Consider the following 19,227-nt stretch of genomic DNA (forward strand, 5'->3'; position numbering starts at 1 on the left):
TCCTCTTCTCTCTTCTTCACCTCAATATTTAGTCTATTTACAGTCTATTATTATACTTGATTTAAAGCTTCGTGAACCTTAAATTTCCTCTCCCGGCCGGGCTGGGACCCTGAGAACGAAATAAGCATGTTTGCTCTTGGTGACAGCCGCGAGATCGATGTGAGGATCAGCCCACCACGGCTGCTCCTGGGCTCCTAGCACCTGTAATTCGTCTCCCGTAATCAATGCTAAGCAAGTGATCAGTGATCTCATCAGGCATCAACCCGGGGCCAGCCGGGGGTGTGCACTTACGCCCTGAAGATTACTATCAGGATCGGCCCGTTTGACCTACTTGCTGCTGTCAGATTGTCCACGCACGCCCGTCGCTTTCGCGCCTTAGTTTCATCGGGCCTTCCCGTTGGCGCCCCGTGCCAGCTCTGGCTCACGGGTGCCTTGTCATCCACCTGCAACCAGCTAGCGTTGCGGCAACTGGGCGCTGCTGCCATGCCAATTGCCAACAGGCCAGTGGGGAGGTGGGTTTGATCTCGGTGGGCGCGAGACCACGCACGCGTCACCGATCTCCGTTCGTGTGCGTGCAGGCCTCCCTGCTCCGGATCCGCCCCGCCGTCGAGGACCACCGCGCGGCATGGTCCACCTCCTCATCCAATTCTGTTCTGGCACGCCTCGATCGTATCGATAGGTCGTCTGCCTTGGCTTTATATATATACGACCTTGGACTCTTGGAGGCAAAGATATCGATCGTCATCGGCGTCCATGCAAAACAGCAGTGGTCATGTTCATGATCTTTGTATGAAGTAAACATGGAGACCATGAGATCGATTAGGTGTAGCATTGGTGCGTCTCCACGAAAATGGCGTATGTTCTTCTAGAAGGGCTAGCTTTGGCCCTTTGATATAGTGCTAGGCTAGCTGTAACGAGGACCAAACCTATGTCTAGCTAGCTCGAATAATGCGCTGTTGTCACCACCGGCCAGGACAGCTTAATTAGTGGACACTAGCTAGTATGTGTTGTCCTTGCTCAACGCCCACTCACAAAGAAGTCACGCACATCTCTTAACATTTTGAGTTTGTTGTGCGTGCTTGCTGCCTAGCTACGGCAGCACCAGTGGCAGTGGCTAGTGGGGGTCCATGCATACCATACCAGTGACGAAAATATATAGACCATGTATCATGCATAGAGAGAAGTCCACGCAAAGCCATATCTCGCCAAATATCCGACCTAAGATTCGGATGAATTCGTCATCACGAGAGCCACCGACTTTCACTTTTGGTGTTGGAAAATTAGGTAGAGTACTCGACTACTCGGTTTCCGCAGCAATCAGTCAACAAGCTTTTAAAATTTGGCAGCGCGTGTGTTTAACCGTGGCAAGCCCAGCGACACGCGCGCGCGTGCTACTATTGATCTGGGAGTTGCCATTGCTGGGGTCCGGCCGTCTGGTTGGCTGCGTGCATCCCACACAGGCCAGAGAGAGAGAGAGACGCCACGAACCGAAGCCGCGACGTTTCACACGGAGCTACTAGCACTACTGGTGGCAGTGCGGAGGTGACTGATGATGGTCCAGATCAGGACGACGCTATCAGTATCTCGTTTATTTCCTTGAAGCAATCGTACGCGTGAGCTGGTCTCAATTCGTTGTCTATGCTTACCTGATAATTAAGATTATGTGTATCAGGTTGTTCAACATGGTTACGAGGGTAAAGAAAAAAAAAGATCACTGAACAAATATCTCGACGCAAGAAGCACGGTAGATAAAAGGAGCGCAGATCGACAAACGTCAGGAACCGGTTTAGCAGACCATTTGGAATGATCTTGTTGGCTTACATGTCCTTGTCTGGATCGGTCGGTCTGTCTCGGCCGGCAGCGACCCTAGCTACCTAGGAAATAGTGATGACCCTGGCTAATCATGTTCGCGCGTACACATGTGTCCAAGTGGCCAAGGCCAACTAATAAACCTTCCATTTCGTTACTACAAAAAGTTGTACCGACAGTCAAAACCTACTTGTGCTGGCAGTTTTGATATCCGCCACCAATCTTATGCCAGTAGAAATCAACATTTATGCTGACAGATGCACGACCGCCAGCACAAATGCATTTGTACTGGTGGTTGTCTTAAGCACCCGCCAGGACAAATCAATTCCAATAATTTGAAACTTTAAAATATAAAAATAAAATTAAAATATTTTCACATTTTAGTAGCCTTCTACCCCCAACCCCCATCATTTGACACAAGTCGTGCATTTTTCGAGCACATGCAATGTACGTGGTTTGAACTAAGACTTTGTTGTCTTTCTAAGATATGCTATCTTTTGATATCACTTTTCCAAATCTTATATTGTGTGTTTGACACTCTAAATGATCTTAAATTAAGAAAATTTCAACTACAAAGTTTTAGATTTCGTCGAGCACTACAACTTTGGTATAAAGTTCATCTTCATCGGAGGTTGTTTCAAAAATTCAAATTTTCATTTTTAAATTAGACTTCAAAAGTGGTAACGAAAATTTGGCATAGTAAATGATCTTAAATGAAAAATTTGTAAGTTAACTACAAAGTTTTAGGTCTCGTCAAACTTTATAACTTGGATATAAGGTTTGTTTTTATCTTAGATTTGTCTATAACTTGGATATAAGGTTTAAAGTTTGATTTTAGAAATGGTAACGAATATTTGATCCAGTAAATGAAAATATTATCAACTACAAAGTTTTAGATCTTGTCGAGCTCTATAAATTTGATATAAAATTTATCGTCATCTGACTTCATATGAAATAATTATTTAATTTTACCTTAAGGAAAAATGATTTATGCTGGCGGTCACAAGTCAACCCTCAGTACAAATCGATTTGCGCTGGCGGTTGCTTATGCTGGGGTATTTGTGCTGGCGGTTGGCAATAGCGAGGGTCAGCAAAAAAAAATTAAGATGCCTGTACAAATGCTTTTCGTACTAGTGTTTTGTCCTTCTCAGCCATGTGGCAAATGCTAGCATTGTCCTGCCTGTCCTTGGGCTAGTATACTATAAATTAGTCTCTGATTACTATTAATCTATCTAACAAGCATATAACATTGGTGAATTATCAGCAACTAGAGGTTAGCACCTTGTAATTAGGAGATTCGAGGCATCTTGTTGTTGCCGCTGCCGAGACAGGTGGAGGTGGAACAACGTAACGCCTGTGGTTGTGCTTGGACGGAATCGCGCCTTTTACAAATCCAAAGGCATCTGTTCCAAAGGAACAATAATAGACAGCACAAGCTGGCGTCCTCGCCCCAGCTGGAGAGGGATCGGATGGAGTGTGCTTGTGGCTTGCGACCTGCTGCTGATAGATGCACCAACCATATTCTTATCTTATGTAACAAGTATATTCCCTCTGCTGGATTAACTCGTGGATTAAAACAAAACTCGAGGTTTAGTTCACAATTGTGTTTTAATCCTAGGGGCTTAGGTGCAAAACAATCCCTCAAACAAAACCAAAAAAAGAAATTATGTAGCCGTTAAAAACTGTCGTAGCTGGGCCCAGTTGCGGCGTGGGAATTGTCAACGGCGGCCCTGCCGCGTGCCCCCACGTCTCCGGCGAGCTGCGAGCCCCCGGGGCCCACGGAATCCCGCGGCCACGGAACACGAAGGCCGGCGGCCGGCGGACACAGGGACACCGAGCAAGCTCGGTAGCGAAACGAGGAGGAGCACGACCGTCCGTCCCGGTGCGGCTGTTCTCCCGTCAAACGATGCGGCGAAGACAACGCGAAGCACACGGCCGCGGGGCACGCGACGCGCTTCTTTTTTTTTTTCCGAAACAAATGCGCTTCTTTTTTCGACGCTCGACTGCCTCGCCACTTTGCATCGGCACGGCCACAGCCCCACGGTACATCACGCCACGCGCTCCGAACGTACCTCTCGATGCGCTGCCACCACAAGTGACAAAATACCCTTTTTTTTCTAGAAAGAACCATAATAAGTTTCGCTTTTATGTTTTCAGGTAGTCAAATACCCACGTTAAACCACACTTCTTTGCTGTCTTATACCTTTATATGTTATTATTCTCCATATCATTTTAACTATTTTGATTTAGTTGTTATTTGCCCTCCAAGTGATGCTCGACTTGTTCCTAATACTATGACGAAGTATCAACAAATAATTGTGTCAAAACTGGCCGTCAAGTAGGAGAACCGCATAGTACGGCAAGGGTCCCTGAATTCAACAAAATAAGATTGGTCTTCAGGTAATATTGTTAAACTCGGAGAAATATTGGCAAGTTTAGAGTATCTTCAACAGATTACTCGTACCTCATACCCAAAATACACACACTCTTCATTACCGATAACTACTTTTGTATTTTTGGTAATAGTTGCTTTCATTTAGGTGAGAGGGAGGTATGTTTTGATGATTAAAAATTTTTAGGTAATGAGGATCGAATTGGTAATATGTTAGAGCACCTCCAATCATCAAAATATTAATTTTTTGATATCAAGGGAGGGATGAGTAATATGTTGAAGATGCTCTTATTAGAGATAAAGCCAATCAAGCGTGAGGCCATGGGACAACTATATAAAACCCGCGTATGTCTGATTATAAAGAAGTGAAATTTAGGTGTGATATCGAAAAACTCAAAGCGTTTTATGTAGGGTTTGGAAATTTCTTGCTGTCCAAATGCACGGCAATAGTATATGAGACTATGAAAAAGTTACTCAATATCATCTATCATGCCACAAAATATTATGGAGAAACAAACAAAATACAATATGCTCTGAGAGTAAAACGATTTGGTCTTCGTAGTTTTATTTCTTGAACACCATCGATCAGTTCACAGCATCGTACCTGGGAGGGTATCATCTTAACTTTGTGTACAAACCTGCTGGTGGACTAAGAGGGACACGAGGAAAAATTTTATTGCTGTGGAATGACAATTGTGTAGATCCGAGGGACATAGTCATTTAGGAGTTCCACATCACCGCAATAGTCATCTCGCGAGAAAATTCAAATTCCTTCCGCCTCACTACTGTTTATGGCCATCAAGGTACACAAGAAAACAAGATTTCATCAAGGAGGTTACCAATACCAAACCAATGGGGGATACAGTGGCTTATCCTAGGTGACTTTAACATGATCTACAAGGCGAGCGACAAGAACAATCGCAACCTAAATCGCATGCTAATGGGACAATTTCGTGACGCCCTTGAGGAGTGTGATCTCAGGGAAATCAGATTACAAAACCAGAAATTCACTTGGAGCAACGAGAGGAGAAATCCCACCTTAGCAAAGTTGGATCGTATCTTCTGCAATGCCGAGTGGGATGCAATCTTCAACACGCATGTGCTCCACGCTCTGTCCACCTTCCTGTCAGATCATTGCCCAATTCTCCTATCTAACCAAATTGGACCGCGTCGGCCGTGTTCTTTCAAGTTTGAAAACTTCTGGGCCAAGTTGCCGGGCTTCCGCGAAGTCGTGGCTGCTGCATGGGACAGCAGCTCGGGACACCATGAGCCCTTCCACAAGCTTTATCACAAACCGGGAGAAACAGCTAAGGTCCTAAGAAAGTGGAGTAACTCTATTATTTCAGATGCAAAGATGTAGCTGCACATGGCATTTGAGATCATTCTAAGACTAGACTTAGCGCAAGAATGCCGGCAATTGTCCGAAAGAGAATTACATTTGAGAAAGAAACTGAAGACCCGCGTTCTAAGCTTGGGGGCAGTTGAAAGAGCTCGAAAAAAAGTAAGCATCTAGAATAACTAATCTCAAATTGGGAGATGCAAACACTAGTTTTTTCCATAGGAGGATAAACACCAGAAGAAGGAAAAATCATATAAAAAGGCTAAAAAATAGGAGAGGCTGGATGGTCACACATGAGGAAAAGGTGTCAGTAATCCTAATATGATGAAATCATGGGACGTCCGCTGCAACATACCACCGACCTCAACTAGGATTCCCTCGACATTACACAACATGATCTAAGGGGATTAGACGTGCCTTTTACGAAAGACGAGCTAAAAAATATGAAAAACCAAATGCCATCGGACAAAGCACTAGGGCCGGATGGATTCATGGAGATCTTTATCAAGTCATGCTGGGATATCATAAAAGATGACTTAATTGCTGCTGCAAACTCTTTCTACTCCCTCAGATGCTCCAGCTTACAAATCATCAATTCAGCCAACATTGTCCTGCTACCAAAGAAAGAGGGTGTTGCTGCGAGAACGGAGTTTCGACCGATCAGTTTAATTCACTCCTTTGTCAAGATAATCACAAAGGTATTTGCTCTCCGTCTTGCCCCGTACATGAACAGGATTGTCTCAACAAATCAAAGCTCGTTTATCAAGAAGAGAAGTATCCATGAATCAACAAATCAAAGTGCGTTTATCAAGAAGAGAAGTATCCATAACAATTTTTTGTTAGTTAGGAACATGGCAAGCCATAGAAATCGAACCCCAACCCTTTTCTTCAAATTGGATATCACCAAGGCTTTTGATTCTGTGAGATGGGACTACCTACTAACTCTAATGCAGAAGTTGGGTTTTTCTGACCGTTGGAGGGAGATGATCGCCCGCCTCCTCTCAACTTCTTGCTCACGAGCACTGTTAAACGGAGTTCCAATACGGTCAATCCGTCATGGCCGCGATCTGTGTCAAGGCGATCCTCTCTCACCACTGTTATTTGTCATTGCTATTGACCCGCTGCAAAAGCTCCTCAACTTGGAAACAGAAAGAGGAATTTTCAGTAAAATCAGAGAACGAACAACGGGTATCCAAATTTTCCTTTATACTGATGATATTGCACTTTTCCTAGCACCAATTAAAGAAGAAGTGTCCGCCCTTGCAGAGCTGCTGACGATGTTTGGAGAGGCAACAAGACTGAAGACAAACTTTTAGAAATCAACAGTGGTGCATATTCGTTGCAATGGCTTCAACATCACGCCTGTTCTTATGGATTTGCCGGCAAAGAGGGCACAATTCCCAATCAAGTACTTGGGCCTCCCCCTGACCATTGTTTACCTGCGAAGGGTGAATTTTCAACCGCCCGTCGATAAAATGATGGCAAAGTTCAATAGTTGGAATGGCCGGAACCTAAACTACGCTGGACGGCTCACATTGGTCAAAGCATTCCTCACATCACCGGTTGTTTGCTTCCTAATAGCACTGCGAGCACCAAAGGCAACCTCGCAAGATATCGACGCAAAGCGCAAACAATTTCTTTGGGCTGGGACCGAAAGAATTAAAGGGGCCAAATGCAAGGTGAACTGGACACGGGCTGTGAGATCAAAGAAAAATGGAGGTGTGGGTATTTTACAAATAGGTAAATTCACGAGAGCACTTTGCCACAGGTGTCTATGGCGAGCTTGGAATCCGGAGGACAAGCCTTGAGTCGGCGACGAGCTTCCTTGTAATGAAAGAGACCACCATCTTTTTGCGGCAGCAACAACCATCACAATTAGAAATAGAGAGAAAATATCTTTCTGGAACAACGCATGGATTCAAGGCCTCCGTCCAAAGGACCTGGCACCATCCGACTACACAATCTCAAAGAAAAAGAATAGAACACTACAGGATGCATTAACCGGCAACACATGGATCAAGGATTTGGACTTCCTGTACCCGTCTTTCTCCGCGTGGCTATTTGCGAAATTCGTGCAACTGTGGAAGAATGTTCAACAGATGAATTTGAGGCTGCACGTTCAGATGAAATCTCATGGAATTTTAACGAGTCCGGCCAATTTTCGACAAGCTCAGCTAACCATGCGCAATTCATAGGGGCGATCAGCACAAACCTCAATGAAATCATCTGGTCAGCTTGAGCACCTCCAAAAGGCAAATTCTTCAGTTGGCTAGCCGTTCAAGATAGAATCTTGACTGCGGACAAACTACATGCAAGAGAGTGGACGCATAATCCAGCTTGTGTTCTTTGCCGCAGGGTTCCTGAGACTGGAATACACCTCTTCTCCGAGTGTAGGTTTACCGGGCGTATTTGGGCTGATGTTTCTACTTGGCTGGCGGAACCGTCGCCGCACCCAATAAACTGGAAACAAACAGCCCTCAATTCATGAGTGGTGGCCAGCATTGGCTGAGACATAAGGAGTTCCGCGCAAAGGTTTAAAGTTCTTAATTATCCTTGTATGCTTGGAAGTTTGGCTGGAGCGCAGCGCTCGCATTTTCAATCGTACAGAATCGCTCTCTCCTATGGTGGTCTAAAAATCAAAGATGGGATATCCTTATGGACTATAGCCGGAGCAATGCATCTGGCACGACTTATCGGTAGAGCGTGAATCCACACTTATATTTTAAATACACTGCACGTCTTTTTCTTACTTTGTACTTTGTACAGTACTGAAATCTTTTAGCTTTCTCTCTTCGTACTAATACAGCGGGCAGCTCTCCTGCCGGTTACAATTAAAAAAAAGTTGGTCTTCGTAGCTCGGACTTGCTGAGCATAGACTGAGGAAAAATCTTTTATCAAGACAGCTGAAAAGTTTTTGTCTGAAAAGCGTTTGAGGAATAAAACTGATTTAAAAACCGTGAGAAGAAATGAAATGACAGCGCAGAAAGCCTGCAGCGGGCCCCACCGCGAAATCTAACGACATTACGACAAGGTGCAGTGGAATAAAAAAACGGGGAGGAAAACACAAACGGAGACGACGAAGAAGGGACGTCCACGAAGAAGAACACTGAACACTCCCTCCCCCAACCTAACGTTCACCTCCCTATTTATTCCGGAGTTCCACTTCTCTCTCCTCCCGTGTATCCGCGCCCCAACCCCAAGCCCGTGTCCTCTCCCTTGAGCGCCTCAAATCAAACCCCACCTCGCCGTCTGGGTCCGACCTCGCCGCCGTCTCTCCTCGCTCCTCCCGGGCCGAGGCTTCCCCCGCAGATTCGGCTCCTGAACAGCGTTTTCAAGTGTGCTGGTTGCCTTATTAGTGGTCGTCGATTTCCGCCTGCTGATGGTGGCCAGGATGATGCGGTGGCCTCGGCCGCCGCCGGCGCGCAAGTTCCGCGTGCGCCTGGTGGTGCGGCGGGCGGAGGGGCTGCCGCTGCTGCCGCCCGCGCCCGCTGCGGAGCCGGCCTCGCCGGAGCGGGAGGCGGCGGGCGCCGCGCCGCCGAGGGCCGTCGCGGCGGAGGTGAGGTGGAAGGGGCCCAGGGCGTCGGCGCTGGGCTCGCTGCGGCGCGCCGCGGTCAGGCGCAATCGCACGCGGGGGGAGGCGGAGGCGGCGTGGGAGGAGGAGTTCGAGAGCGTCGTCACGCTCGCGGCCGCGTCGCAGCGGGAGGGCGCCGCGTTCCAGCCCTGGGAGCTCGCCTTCTGCGTCTTCAGCGTGAGCGCCTTCTCCTTGTCAGAGTTTGGGTTCTATACTTCTATTGCATCGGCTCGTGTTTGCTTGTACTCCTCAGAAGAACGCGGCAAACCACTATAATTCATCATATGGTTCCGATGTGGGTCTGGTTGCATCATTGGCCGCTTGTTTGACTTTATTCATATAAGGGAATTTTTGTGTTCGAAATCTGGTTGTTCCGTTTGTTTGTTCCCCCTCTTACGGTCTGTTCGGAAATGGAGAATTGCTCGGGTAGGTTTTGGGTGTTTAGCTTGAATTGGCGCTAGATCATAATGATCTGTGTCCTATCCCCCATTCCCACAAACAGGCCCTTTCTTCTAGGGAACTCCGATGAGGGTTATTGTGCTTACCTATTTCTGTTCTACTTATCGATTTTTGTTCCTCTTTGCCCTTTAACAGTTACTGTGATTTTTGTGTAGTCCCATTATCTTTTTCAATCCGCTGTAGAATCATCTCTTCTGCGGAGCGATTAATGTTTCCTTTGGATTTTCTCGCGTGTAATAAAATTTTACTTCCGTCATGGACAATGCGAAATAGCATACATTTCATTTCAAGAGAATAAATGGACGAGAAGTTTCTGTATGCCAGTCGATCCATGTAGGAACCTTCTGTGTATCCAAATTTATCTTCCTGACAGTAACATTGCACCTTGTGAAGGCTAGTATTGGGATAGTGACATATATGGACAGGATAGTTTCCTTGTCAAGGTAATCAGAACATTAAGTTTTATATGCTAGCTTTGGACGTATCATCCCTTGACAATTTTTGTTTTTTTCCCTTTTGAGTTTATTTCATGTTTAGTGACTTTTGCAGGCGAGTCTGATCTTAGTTTTCTTTTTCCCCCTTGGCACAGGACATCAACATAAGGCCGAAGAATAAACCATCAATTTTGGGAACTGCTTCTCTCAACCTAGCAGACTATGCATCAGCAGCTGAGGAGGTGATCGAGATAATTCTCCCATTGTCTGTACCTGGTGGTGAACCTGAATCAGCCTCATCCCTTCATGTGAGTTTGCAACGTGAACAAGATGTTCTGCTTAACAATTCTCCTTTGAATTACTATAGTTTGTGACCTTCGAATCATGCTTTTGTGCAGCTCACTCTGAGTATGGTGGAATTAAGAGCTGTCCAAGAAACATCCGATGCATCACAACGACCTGCTGCAACCTTGCCATTGTCCCCATCATCTGGTGATTCTCTTTCTGGAGGAAAAGATGAGGTTTCAGTTATCAAAGCAGGGCTGAGGAAGGTAAAAATTCTCACAGATCTTGTGGCGACACGAAGGTCCAAGAAGACTTGCCAAGATGATGAAGGAGGCGAAGATAAGTTCTGTGTTAACAGTGATGGTGCTGAATATCCATGTGATACTGAGTCTCTCGATGATGATCTGGATGAGAGAGTACAGGAAGATGAAATTGGGGATTCAACTATCAGGAAGTCTTTCAGTTATGGCTCACTGCAGTCTGTCAACTATGCTGGTGGCCTAGTTTATGCCCATGCAAAGATTGATGGAGAGCATGAGGACTGGATATATTATAGTCACCCAAAATCTGATGTCGGTTATCAAGTAGAGAAAATGTTGCCTTCGACTGCTGAGGAGACTGTGTTGCCAGCTGCTAAACGGAGTATACTTCCTTGGAGGAAGAGGAAATTAAGTTTAAGATCACTGAAGGCTAAAGGTGAACCACTGTTGAAGAAGGCATATGGGGAAGAGGGAGGTGATGATATTGACTATGACCGACGCCTGCTAACATCTTCTGATGAATCTGTTTCAGAGGTAATTCTTCCCTTTTAGCATTTTAGCATTGTAAAACAAGTTACCACTTATCAGCACCTTTCACTAATTCACTCCAGATTAATTGTTAGATTATAGAGCTGTTCTTGAGTGTTCATGGTATTTACTTTAAGCAACGCCTCTTTGAATTGCAGGGGTCAAAAGCTGAGGATGGATCAGCAAATGCTATGGTGTCAGAATTTGGTGATGATAATTTTGTTGTGGGGAATTGGGAGTTCAAGGAGATAGTTAGCCGTGATGGCCATGTGAAGCTTTCGTCCCAGGTGTTCTTTGCATCAATAGACCAGAGAAGTGAGCGAGCAGCTGGGGAGAGCGCATGTACAGCACTTGTGGCTGTTATTGCAGACTGGTTGCAAGCAAATCAGAATATCATGCCTATTCAGTCACAGTTTGACAGCCTTATCCGTGAAGGATCACTAGAGTGGAGAAACCTTTGTGAGAACGAGACATATAGAGAGCGGTTTCCTGACAAGCACTTTGATCTTGAAACTGTCCTTCATGCCAAGATTCGCCCACTGACAGTCTCCCCAAGCAGATCTTTTATTGGATTCTTCCAGCCTGAAGGTGATGACGACGTGAGCGGTTTTGACTTTCTTAATGGCGCCATGTCATTTGACAGCATTTGGGATGAGATTACCCAGGCGGCAGAGTTCTCATCTAGTGACAACCCTAACCTATACATTGTGAGTTGGAATGACCACTTTTTTCTCCTCAAAGTTGAGCGTGATGCATATTACATTATCGATACCCTTGGAGAAAGGCTCCATGAAGGGTGCAGCCAGGCATACATTTTGAAGTTTGACAACAGTACCACGATTCACAAGGTACATGCTGAAAAGAAACCTTCTAGCCCCGACTCAAGTGGACCACTGAAGGATTCTTCAGGTCCTGAGAGCTCTTCAACTGACCAGGACAGCGGGAATGATATTGAAGAGAGCATCCTTGTGTCCAAGGGCAAAGAATCGTGCAAAGAATACATCAAGAGTTTCTTGGCAGCCATACCGATCCGGGAACTACAGGTGGACATCAAGAAAGGACTGATGGCATCAACCCCGTTGCATCACCGCCTCCAGATTGAGTTCCACTACACCCAATCTTCCCCAAAAGAGATCGCAGCAGCCCCTCAGCTTCTTACTGCCAATACCCCTTTTGAGTTCTCATGGCCTGAGCCACAGCCACCACCAACGATGGAAGTTGCACTAACACCTATCGTCTCCGTTGTATAGCTTGTCGCCATGGGTGGCTGAGACATGACAACAGTTTGCCCTGTTGTTCAAAATCAAGAGCTTCTTTTTCCTTGGGCCGCGGCATGATGCGGAAACTAGATCAAGACTTAGTATATTTTCTGTTTGTACTAATTTATCTAATATGAACTGACTGATATAGGTCGTCCTCCCACGCATAGCGGCATAGGAGCCATCCACCTGAATTTTGTATAGAGGTGTATGCTCCTATCTTCCTTCATCCGCTGGGCTGTAATCTTTTGGAACCTTGTATGACTACTAATCAATGACGAACGTCCCTATATTATAATGAACTACAGTGTAATATGCTAATATCTTCCAGCAAGCATCAAACTGGAATTCTGAATCTGCTAGTTGGAACCAGCATATGCCATCAAACTGGATCTGGTGTGACCAAAATTATGACTCATGATGTTGAATGTAGTTTCTTGATTACGCATTTTTTCAAATTCTGTAAAAGCATTAGCTCATAAATGCTGTTCTATTGTCAGATCCGGTCCGTGATAACGGCAAGCGCATTTTTCAGAGAACCCGACTCACGAGCTGCTGAAGTGCTGATGAGAAGGACGCGATATCCATTTCTTTCGTGGGTGTCCGTGGGTGGGGAGGGGTTTACATGTGAGATTACGGGCTAGGTTTGTGATGCAGATGCATCCCTATGGTTTTTGTGCCGTCAGTAGCTTTCAGATGCCGAATCCTAACCGTTGATCTTAATGTTATTAAAAATTTAAAATGCATAGGTGTCTTTTTTGTGGCGAAAGAACGAAACCACATTGCCAGTTCATATTGTTACGAGAAAAAAGAGAAATGGTAATATAAAAATGTTCCATACTTTGGCAGGCAGCATACATGTCGTTCACAGCCGTTCATACTTCATACTTGGTCAGAATATTATTTGTTCATCTAGGATATAACCATCAAGGCGCGCATGGACGTGCAACGAATGCCCATCATGAATGCGTTGGATTAGGAATATAATCTTTGACTACCGCCAGTTTGTCCAAATGATCCTATTGTAATCTTGCTCACGGAGTTGAGCTGGCCATCATTTTTCCTTGGCGACCACTACCATTCTGTCATTTAACATGAGTATGAAGGACCATCAGATTCATTAGGTCTGATGGTCCTTGGTCACTACCAGATCATAAAGCAAAGTCCATAAAAGGAGTCATATAAGAACCGGTTGGTACATGATATCTTGTGACCAAAAAGCTTGTGGTGTACATGTCGTTTGCACGATATGATACATTCATTCACTTTATGTGATCTCATGATTCTTGCAATTTTGATCAGAAAAAAAGGTAAAGAGGCATGGGAATGTAGAGCGTGACGTTGAAGCCACAAATAGATCTCGCAGCAATCAGAACAAGATCAGCCTTAATTGGATTCTCATCAGCGTAAATTAGGTTCAGGGAGATGATGGAGTCTACCTTACCTCCACCTGCAGCTATTTTTCTGGCCAGCTAACCTCTGCAGGGCTTCACAATTCACCCATAATATTACCTTTTCTTTAACAAGAATCAATGAGCTATCATAGGAGATTGAAAAATGACAGGAAAAAGGCTTGTAACAATAATGCTAAAATTCCATGAAGCCCACGATCCATCACATGAATTGGGATTAGCTTACAACTGAAGATTGATCATTGTTCCAAGGGCTATCTGGCCCTGCGATGAGCCTGTACAACAGCTTCTTATGAAGCCAGCATGGATGGTTAACATGATAGTGAAATCCCCAGATTTTTGGGAGAGCAGACTGCAGGGGCTGCTCAATTCAGGGGGGCAAAATCCTTTTTCTGACGGTGCAGTAAAAGTTTGGATCAAGGACATAATTCGGAAACGAGCTCAACAACTCCCCTCATTGGAGCATCATTCTGCGGTGAGTTGAAATATTGAATTGTCAGAAGCAGACCATGTGAAAAAACAAAACAGTGAATAAGGTGCAAAGTCCATGTGAAAAAACAAAACAGTGAATAAGGTGCAAAGTCACAATCACTTTTGAAATAAGGGCAATTGCAATGTGCTAAGCAATGCCTCACCAGATACACAATGTCAAATGCTTTGGAGTAATCCTTCAGGGATTTCTCGATGTTTGCATTCCTGTAAAATAGTTCAGTGTCACCCTATGCACAAATCTATGCGGAAATAAAAGTTTGGTGTGGTAGATGCTGAGAGGGAACAACATGGAAATAATCATATTGTTTCCATTAATAAAACTACAATCAAGCATTCAAACAAAAAAATCATTATATTCCTCCTGACCTTCGAGCGGTACGATGACATCAATTGAGGTTTTAGAATGATTTTCAGCTGCAGTGTGACGAGAATTTACAGATTATTGGGGTTCATCACATCTTCATAGTCAAACAGATGACGCAGGTGATTCAAAAATAGGATAGCTTGACATTGGTTAAAGGACAAACAGTAGAACAGAAACCTGAACTTCCTGTGATTTCACTATCATATTCTGAACCAAAGAAACTCTATTTTTTTCTATCAAGCCTGTCTTTACCCAAACCTGGATAAAGTTAGCAATGCAGAGTTCAAAAGAGCATGTTTATTCATAACTCAGTGGCCAATACAAGCTACAAAGATAGTACCAAGAATCGAGAAAGGAAGGACTTGTCATGTGCAGAACCTTTTCTTAATAGACATAAATTAGGTAATTAAAAGAGAAACAACATAATCATTGCCCTGTTTTGTAATTTCTAATTGCAATAATTAATGGCACTTCACTATTATTAAGAATTGTGCCCACAATTTTAAGTAATTACGTTGTACATCAAGAAAACAATAATCAGCTTAATTGACTTGAGCAGAATTATAAATGGCATTCTCAAAATGGCGACATCACTACTACTTTGAATGAAGCAAGGCAGTGGAGAAGTTACTAACAGGAATCCAACAGCAATCCTGTTTTCATAGTTTAAACCATCAGACATCCCCAAGTCACCTATGTGATCACCAAGTAGCAGCACATTGGTCCTTTTCTTCACCAATGAATAGTCATCAATAGATCCATTTGGATCCCCCAGATTGTCATGGACTGGAGCTGCCATGTCCAAGGCATGCTCATTTTTGTTTAGGACGTGAATTGTTTTACCTGCATTAGGCTTTTGTTAGTCTCAATGAGAAGATACACAACAGCGTTCATTTCACCCAACGATGTAAACAAGAAATAGGCTTAGTTGGAAAAGATAGTCAAGGAAACAGGGACCTACAGATATATTACCATTTACAAGCAAATCTTAAAAATCTTTTAAAAAAATGTCCATGTGACATTCAAGTTGCAAGACCAAGAATTTCCTCGAGTCTAAGGCAACTGAAAGGAACAAGAAAAGGAAATATCCTGCATTGATACATACAATAAATGGTGAACAAACATCACTACAACTGGAGTTCATGATGATTAGAAAGTTCACCTTTAAATGCTACAAGCCGACCTTCTTCGTTAAAAACCATCCTGTTGGAGACAACCTTAATATTCTTGAATGATCTATGTAATTTCTGCCTGAAGACCTTTGAAACAGTGGGATGTGTCAGTCAGCAATTAAATTCACCTCACTATATGTGGAATCATTCTTTTTTCATAACTTACCTCTTCAATTATATCTGCAAGTCCGGCAGAAAATACCAGCACTGGAATATCTCTCTCCTGAAATTACAATTGAGAGTCTATTAGACATTCACCTAAATATCAATTAATTCTTCTGCATTCTAAAAAAAAAACTCGATCTGCGAGGGGCAAGCCGCCCCCGAGCATTGTATAAGAGAAGGTCTCTCACGCAGACTGAGAAACCCCCCGAACCCCTGCCCCACCCTTACACGGGGGCACCGTTACCCGTGTGAGTGCGGGCCGGGACCTTCCTTTCGTGCTTTGGTGTGATGGCAGGTGAGGGGATTTTTTTAACCCCAGGCTGAAATCCGCTCCCACAGGGAGTCGAACTCAGGATCTGGGGGAGGTGCTACTTGAGCCCTTTAACCAAGTCAGCTAGAGGATCGTTTGCAATTCTTCTGCATTCTGAAAAAGTTATCATCATAAGTAAGCCCGTTTTGATCTAGCCATAATATCGCATTGTTAACTACAAATAGGACGTGAAGGGTGAAAAATATGCATAGCAGAATTCTAGGAAATGTTTGTTCACTAGACAAGTATTATTTGTCCAACTTCAGAAGCAGACATGCACACAACGTGTTTACCATGAAGCATATCTCAGAGTAGGGGAATCATCTGATAACATAAATTTAAGACAAAAACACAAGGAAACGATGGAGAAGGAACAGGAGATAATTTTAGTCTCCCATGCATATACTCTAAATATTATAGACTGCTCACTGGATTATTTAAATGCCTGAAACACGTTGAAACATTGAGGGTTGAGACTCAACTAGCCTACTTTTCATATGCTAAGCAAAACTCACTTAAACATGATAACAACATAGCAAACGTCACTGAATACTAATATGCTTGCTGATAGATGTGCTAACAAACTCTGCAAAAACAAACGCCCTAAACTATAAAAAAAGATACCATGCAAATGGGAGCACCACAAATTTGCAGCTTTCAATTCGACAAACTGGTAAGGGGGACATAAATGGAAACCAAAATCAAGACAGAAGAAAAGGGACAGCTCAGAAATCAGAAATGTTTAGAGCGGCATCAAAAGCAAATAAGAAAGGGGAAACAAAGAAGATTGAGAATGTTCAAACTTTTTTTAAGCAGCTAAACAGCTCTTTCATTGTAGCGACATATGTAAATTCATTACTGATCTTAATCAACACAGAACACAAAAAAGGGTATCTAGGCATGTTGTATAGGAGTTTATCAAAATATAGCCACACTAACAATAAGCAAGGCTTGATAACAAAAATAGAACCTCCAAGTACTCAAAGAGCTCCACCACACCATCTCTGAAAGCAATTGCAGCATCAGACACAGACTTTTTAATATCTTCATATGTAAGACCACCTTCAATAAGGAGACCATGAGTCTTCTCCCACCTGTAGCACATAGCAACTTCAAGTGTCAGCTACGGCCATTAAACATCTAATAAAGTTCATGATTCATATTGCATTCAAAAGTTAAACCACATGATAGACAATTGATGTTACAAACTACAAGCACACACAAGAACTGCTAGTTTGAAGAAAACTTTTCAATTCTACTGTTAAAATGTTTTCAGGTACCAATGTAGACAAAAAAAAAGCTAATAATTCAAAATTTTCAGTAGTTGTGATAAACAGAATCCCAAATGTCAGAAATGACAGTATAAACAATAGGCTTAGGAGTCGGGTAGCAACAAAGTTCGGCATTAAAGAATGACCAGTTGAGATTCACCATTTGACATGCATTAAACAATCCTAAATCCATGATACTGTATCCAGCGCTAGGAACTATGCATTTAAAATTTGTTTCAGCCATACAAACCACACGAATTGGACCCATATAACCCATGCAATGCAGTGATATTTTATTATTGACAAGAAGAATATATAAGATAAACACTGTCAGAGCACACTTCACTCACTGCACCCACAACCTACATGCCAGACAACCCCAGAAAGATGTTCATTTCAACTTATCGCAATGGGTTCTTGTGCAGCATTGTGAACTCCATTGCAACAGGCACCTGCCAAAGACACTCTGTAATACAAGTTGTGTAGTACCATTCCTCCATGAGCTTGGCCTTCTCCGGGAGTGGAATGTCAGGGCAGATCTCGATGGGGTGGTAGTGCTCGTACAGCGCCACCCTCTTGGCGTCGTACTCCTCGTTCCCTTGCCTCAGCAGTCCATGGCTACCTACCACCACAAAAATAGACACAGATAAACCTCTCAACTCATTTAAAACCTTAATTACTCCCGGAAACTTATGCAATTGAAGCAAAAACGTACTCTGCCCGCGGGCGCCTTCGTACCAGTACCGCGTGAGCGTTCCGTCGAAGTCGGCGATGACCTACGCAACCAGTTAGGACTCCCCGTGTCGAGGATGGTACACACCAGAAGGAGCCACCAAAAGGTATCAAGCATGAAATGGGTGCCTACCTGGAGCTTGGCGAGTCCGGCGGCGCGGATGGCGGCTACCTTGCGAGCAAGCGCACTGGGGTCCGCGACGACGGAGTCGGGGGCAGTGGTGGAGGCGGAGGAGGACATGGCGGCCGGGAGGAGGAGCAGGGGACGGCGGCGGAAAGTATGAGGAGGGATCCGCGCGGCGGTAGGGTTCCGGCGGCGAGGGGCGTGGTAGAGGCAGAGGAAGCGGAGGAGAGGGCACGGGAACGGCGAGAGCAGGGGTGGGCTCATCATGGGCCGCATTTCCAAATGGTGGGCCAGAGCTCGGTTGGTGAGGGTGTAAGTAACATCTAGGGCCCCTGACTGGATCTGTCATTTACCCATTTCGTTGTTTGGGTTTGGATTACAGCCCAAGTTTTTTTTGCGGGTAATTACAGCCCAAGTTAATTTCGTAATGAGGTTTGTATTCTATAAAGATGGACACTACTTGCACCGGGACACAGACAAAGTGTGTGGCTGGATCAAGATATAGTTTATTTTTCTTTTTACTTGTCAGAGGTTGAATGTATACACACCCAAGCATTTGATAATCTCTTATACTTCTTTTTCACGGAAATACCAGAAACTATTACACATAAGCGGAATATTTTTATATTGCTGGAATAATTATTCCAACAATAAAAAATTATTCCGCTTTCAAAAAAATATTCCAAAAATATATCCAAATTTTGATCTTATTTTAAAAAATTTATCTTAAGAAATACAGTGGTGCAGTCGGATTTTGATTTTGATATACGGTTTTGAAAAATATAACTGTGTGACACTCTGACTGCTTGTCATACTTACGGCCTAATAGGGCCCTTTCTTCCACTATAA

General features: G+C 44.0%; 2 protein-coding genes across 5 annotated transcripts; one reads left to right on the plus strand and one right to left on the minus strand.

The window, feature by feature from the left end:
* The first annotated feature begins 8,635 nt into the window (after positions 1-8,635).
* LOC112875476 lies at positions 8,636-12,651 on the plus strand. Of its 2 annotated transcripts, XM_025939341.1 has the most exons (5): positions 8,636-9,288; positions 9,969-10,013; positions 10,160-10,312; positions 10,403-11,083; positions 11,236-12,651. In XM_025939341.1, the coding sequence occupies exons 1-5, from the start codon at positions 8,920-8,922 to the stop codon at positions 12,325-12,327; spliced, it is 2,340 nt and encodes a 779-aa protein (XP_025795126.1). In that variant the 5' UTR covers positions 8,636-8,919; the 3' UTR covers positions 12,328-12,651. The 2 variants fall into 2 exon arrangements, with proteins under 2 accessions (XP_025795126.1, XP_025795127.1); XM_025939342.1 differs by lacking the exon at positions 9,969-10,013 and having other exon boundaries at positions 8,638-9,288.
* A 1,054-nt stretch (positions 12,652-13,705) lies between these two features.
* Positions 13,706-18,688, minus strand: LOC112877830 (7-methylguanosine phosphate-specific 5'-nucleotidase). Of its 3 annotated transcripts, XR_003225565.1 has the most exons (10): positions 18,388-18,684; positions 18,238-18,298; positions 18,012-18,144; positions 17,222-17,345; positions 15,943-15,999; positions 15,767-15,863; positions 15,240-15,447; positions 14,607-14,654; positions 14,384-14,444; positions 13,706-14,218 (listed from the first exon to the last, which is right to left on the minus strand). XR_003225565.1 is itself a non-coding variant. In XM_025942201.1 (9 exons), the coding sequence occupies exons 1-8, from the start codon at positions 18,652-18,654 to the stop codon at positions 14,419-14,421; spliced, it is 915 nt and encodes a 304-aa protein (XP_025797986.1). In that variant the 5' UTR covers positions 18,655-18,688; the 3' UTR covers positions 13,706-14,218; positions 14,384-14,418. The 3 variants fall into 3 exon arrangements, 2 of the variants coding, with proteins under 2 accessions (XP_025797986.1, XP_025797985.1); XM_025942201.1 differs by lacking the exon at positions 14,607-14,654 and having other exon boundaries at positions 15,298-15,447; positions 18,388-18,688; XM_025942200.1 differs by lacking the exon at positions 14,607-14,654 and having other exon boundaries at positions 18,388-18,676.
* Positions 18,689-19,227: the final 539 nt, after the last annotated feature.

Source organism: Panicum hallii, chromosome 9 (genome assembly GCF_002211085.1).
Source record: "Panicum hallii strain FIL2 chromosome 9, PHallii_v3.1, whole genome shotgun sequence".
NCBI lineage: Eukaryota > Viridiplantae > Streptophyta > Magnoliopsida > Poales > Poaceae > Panicum > Panicum hallii.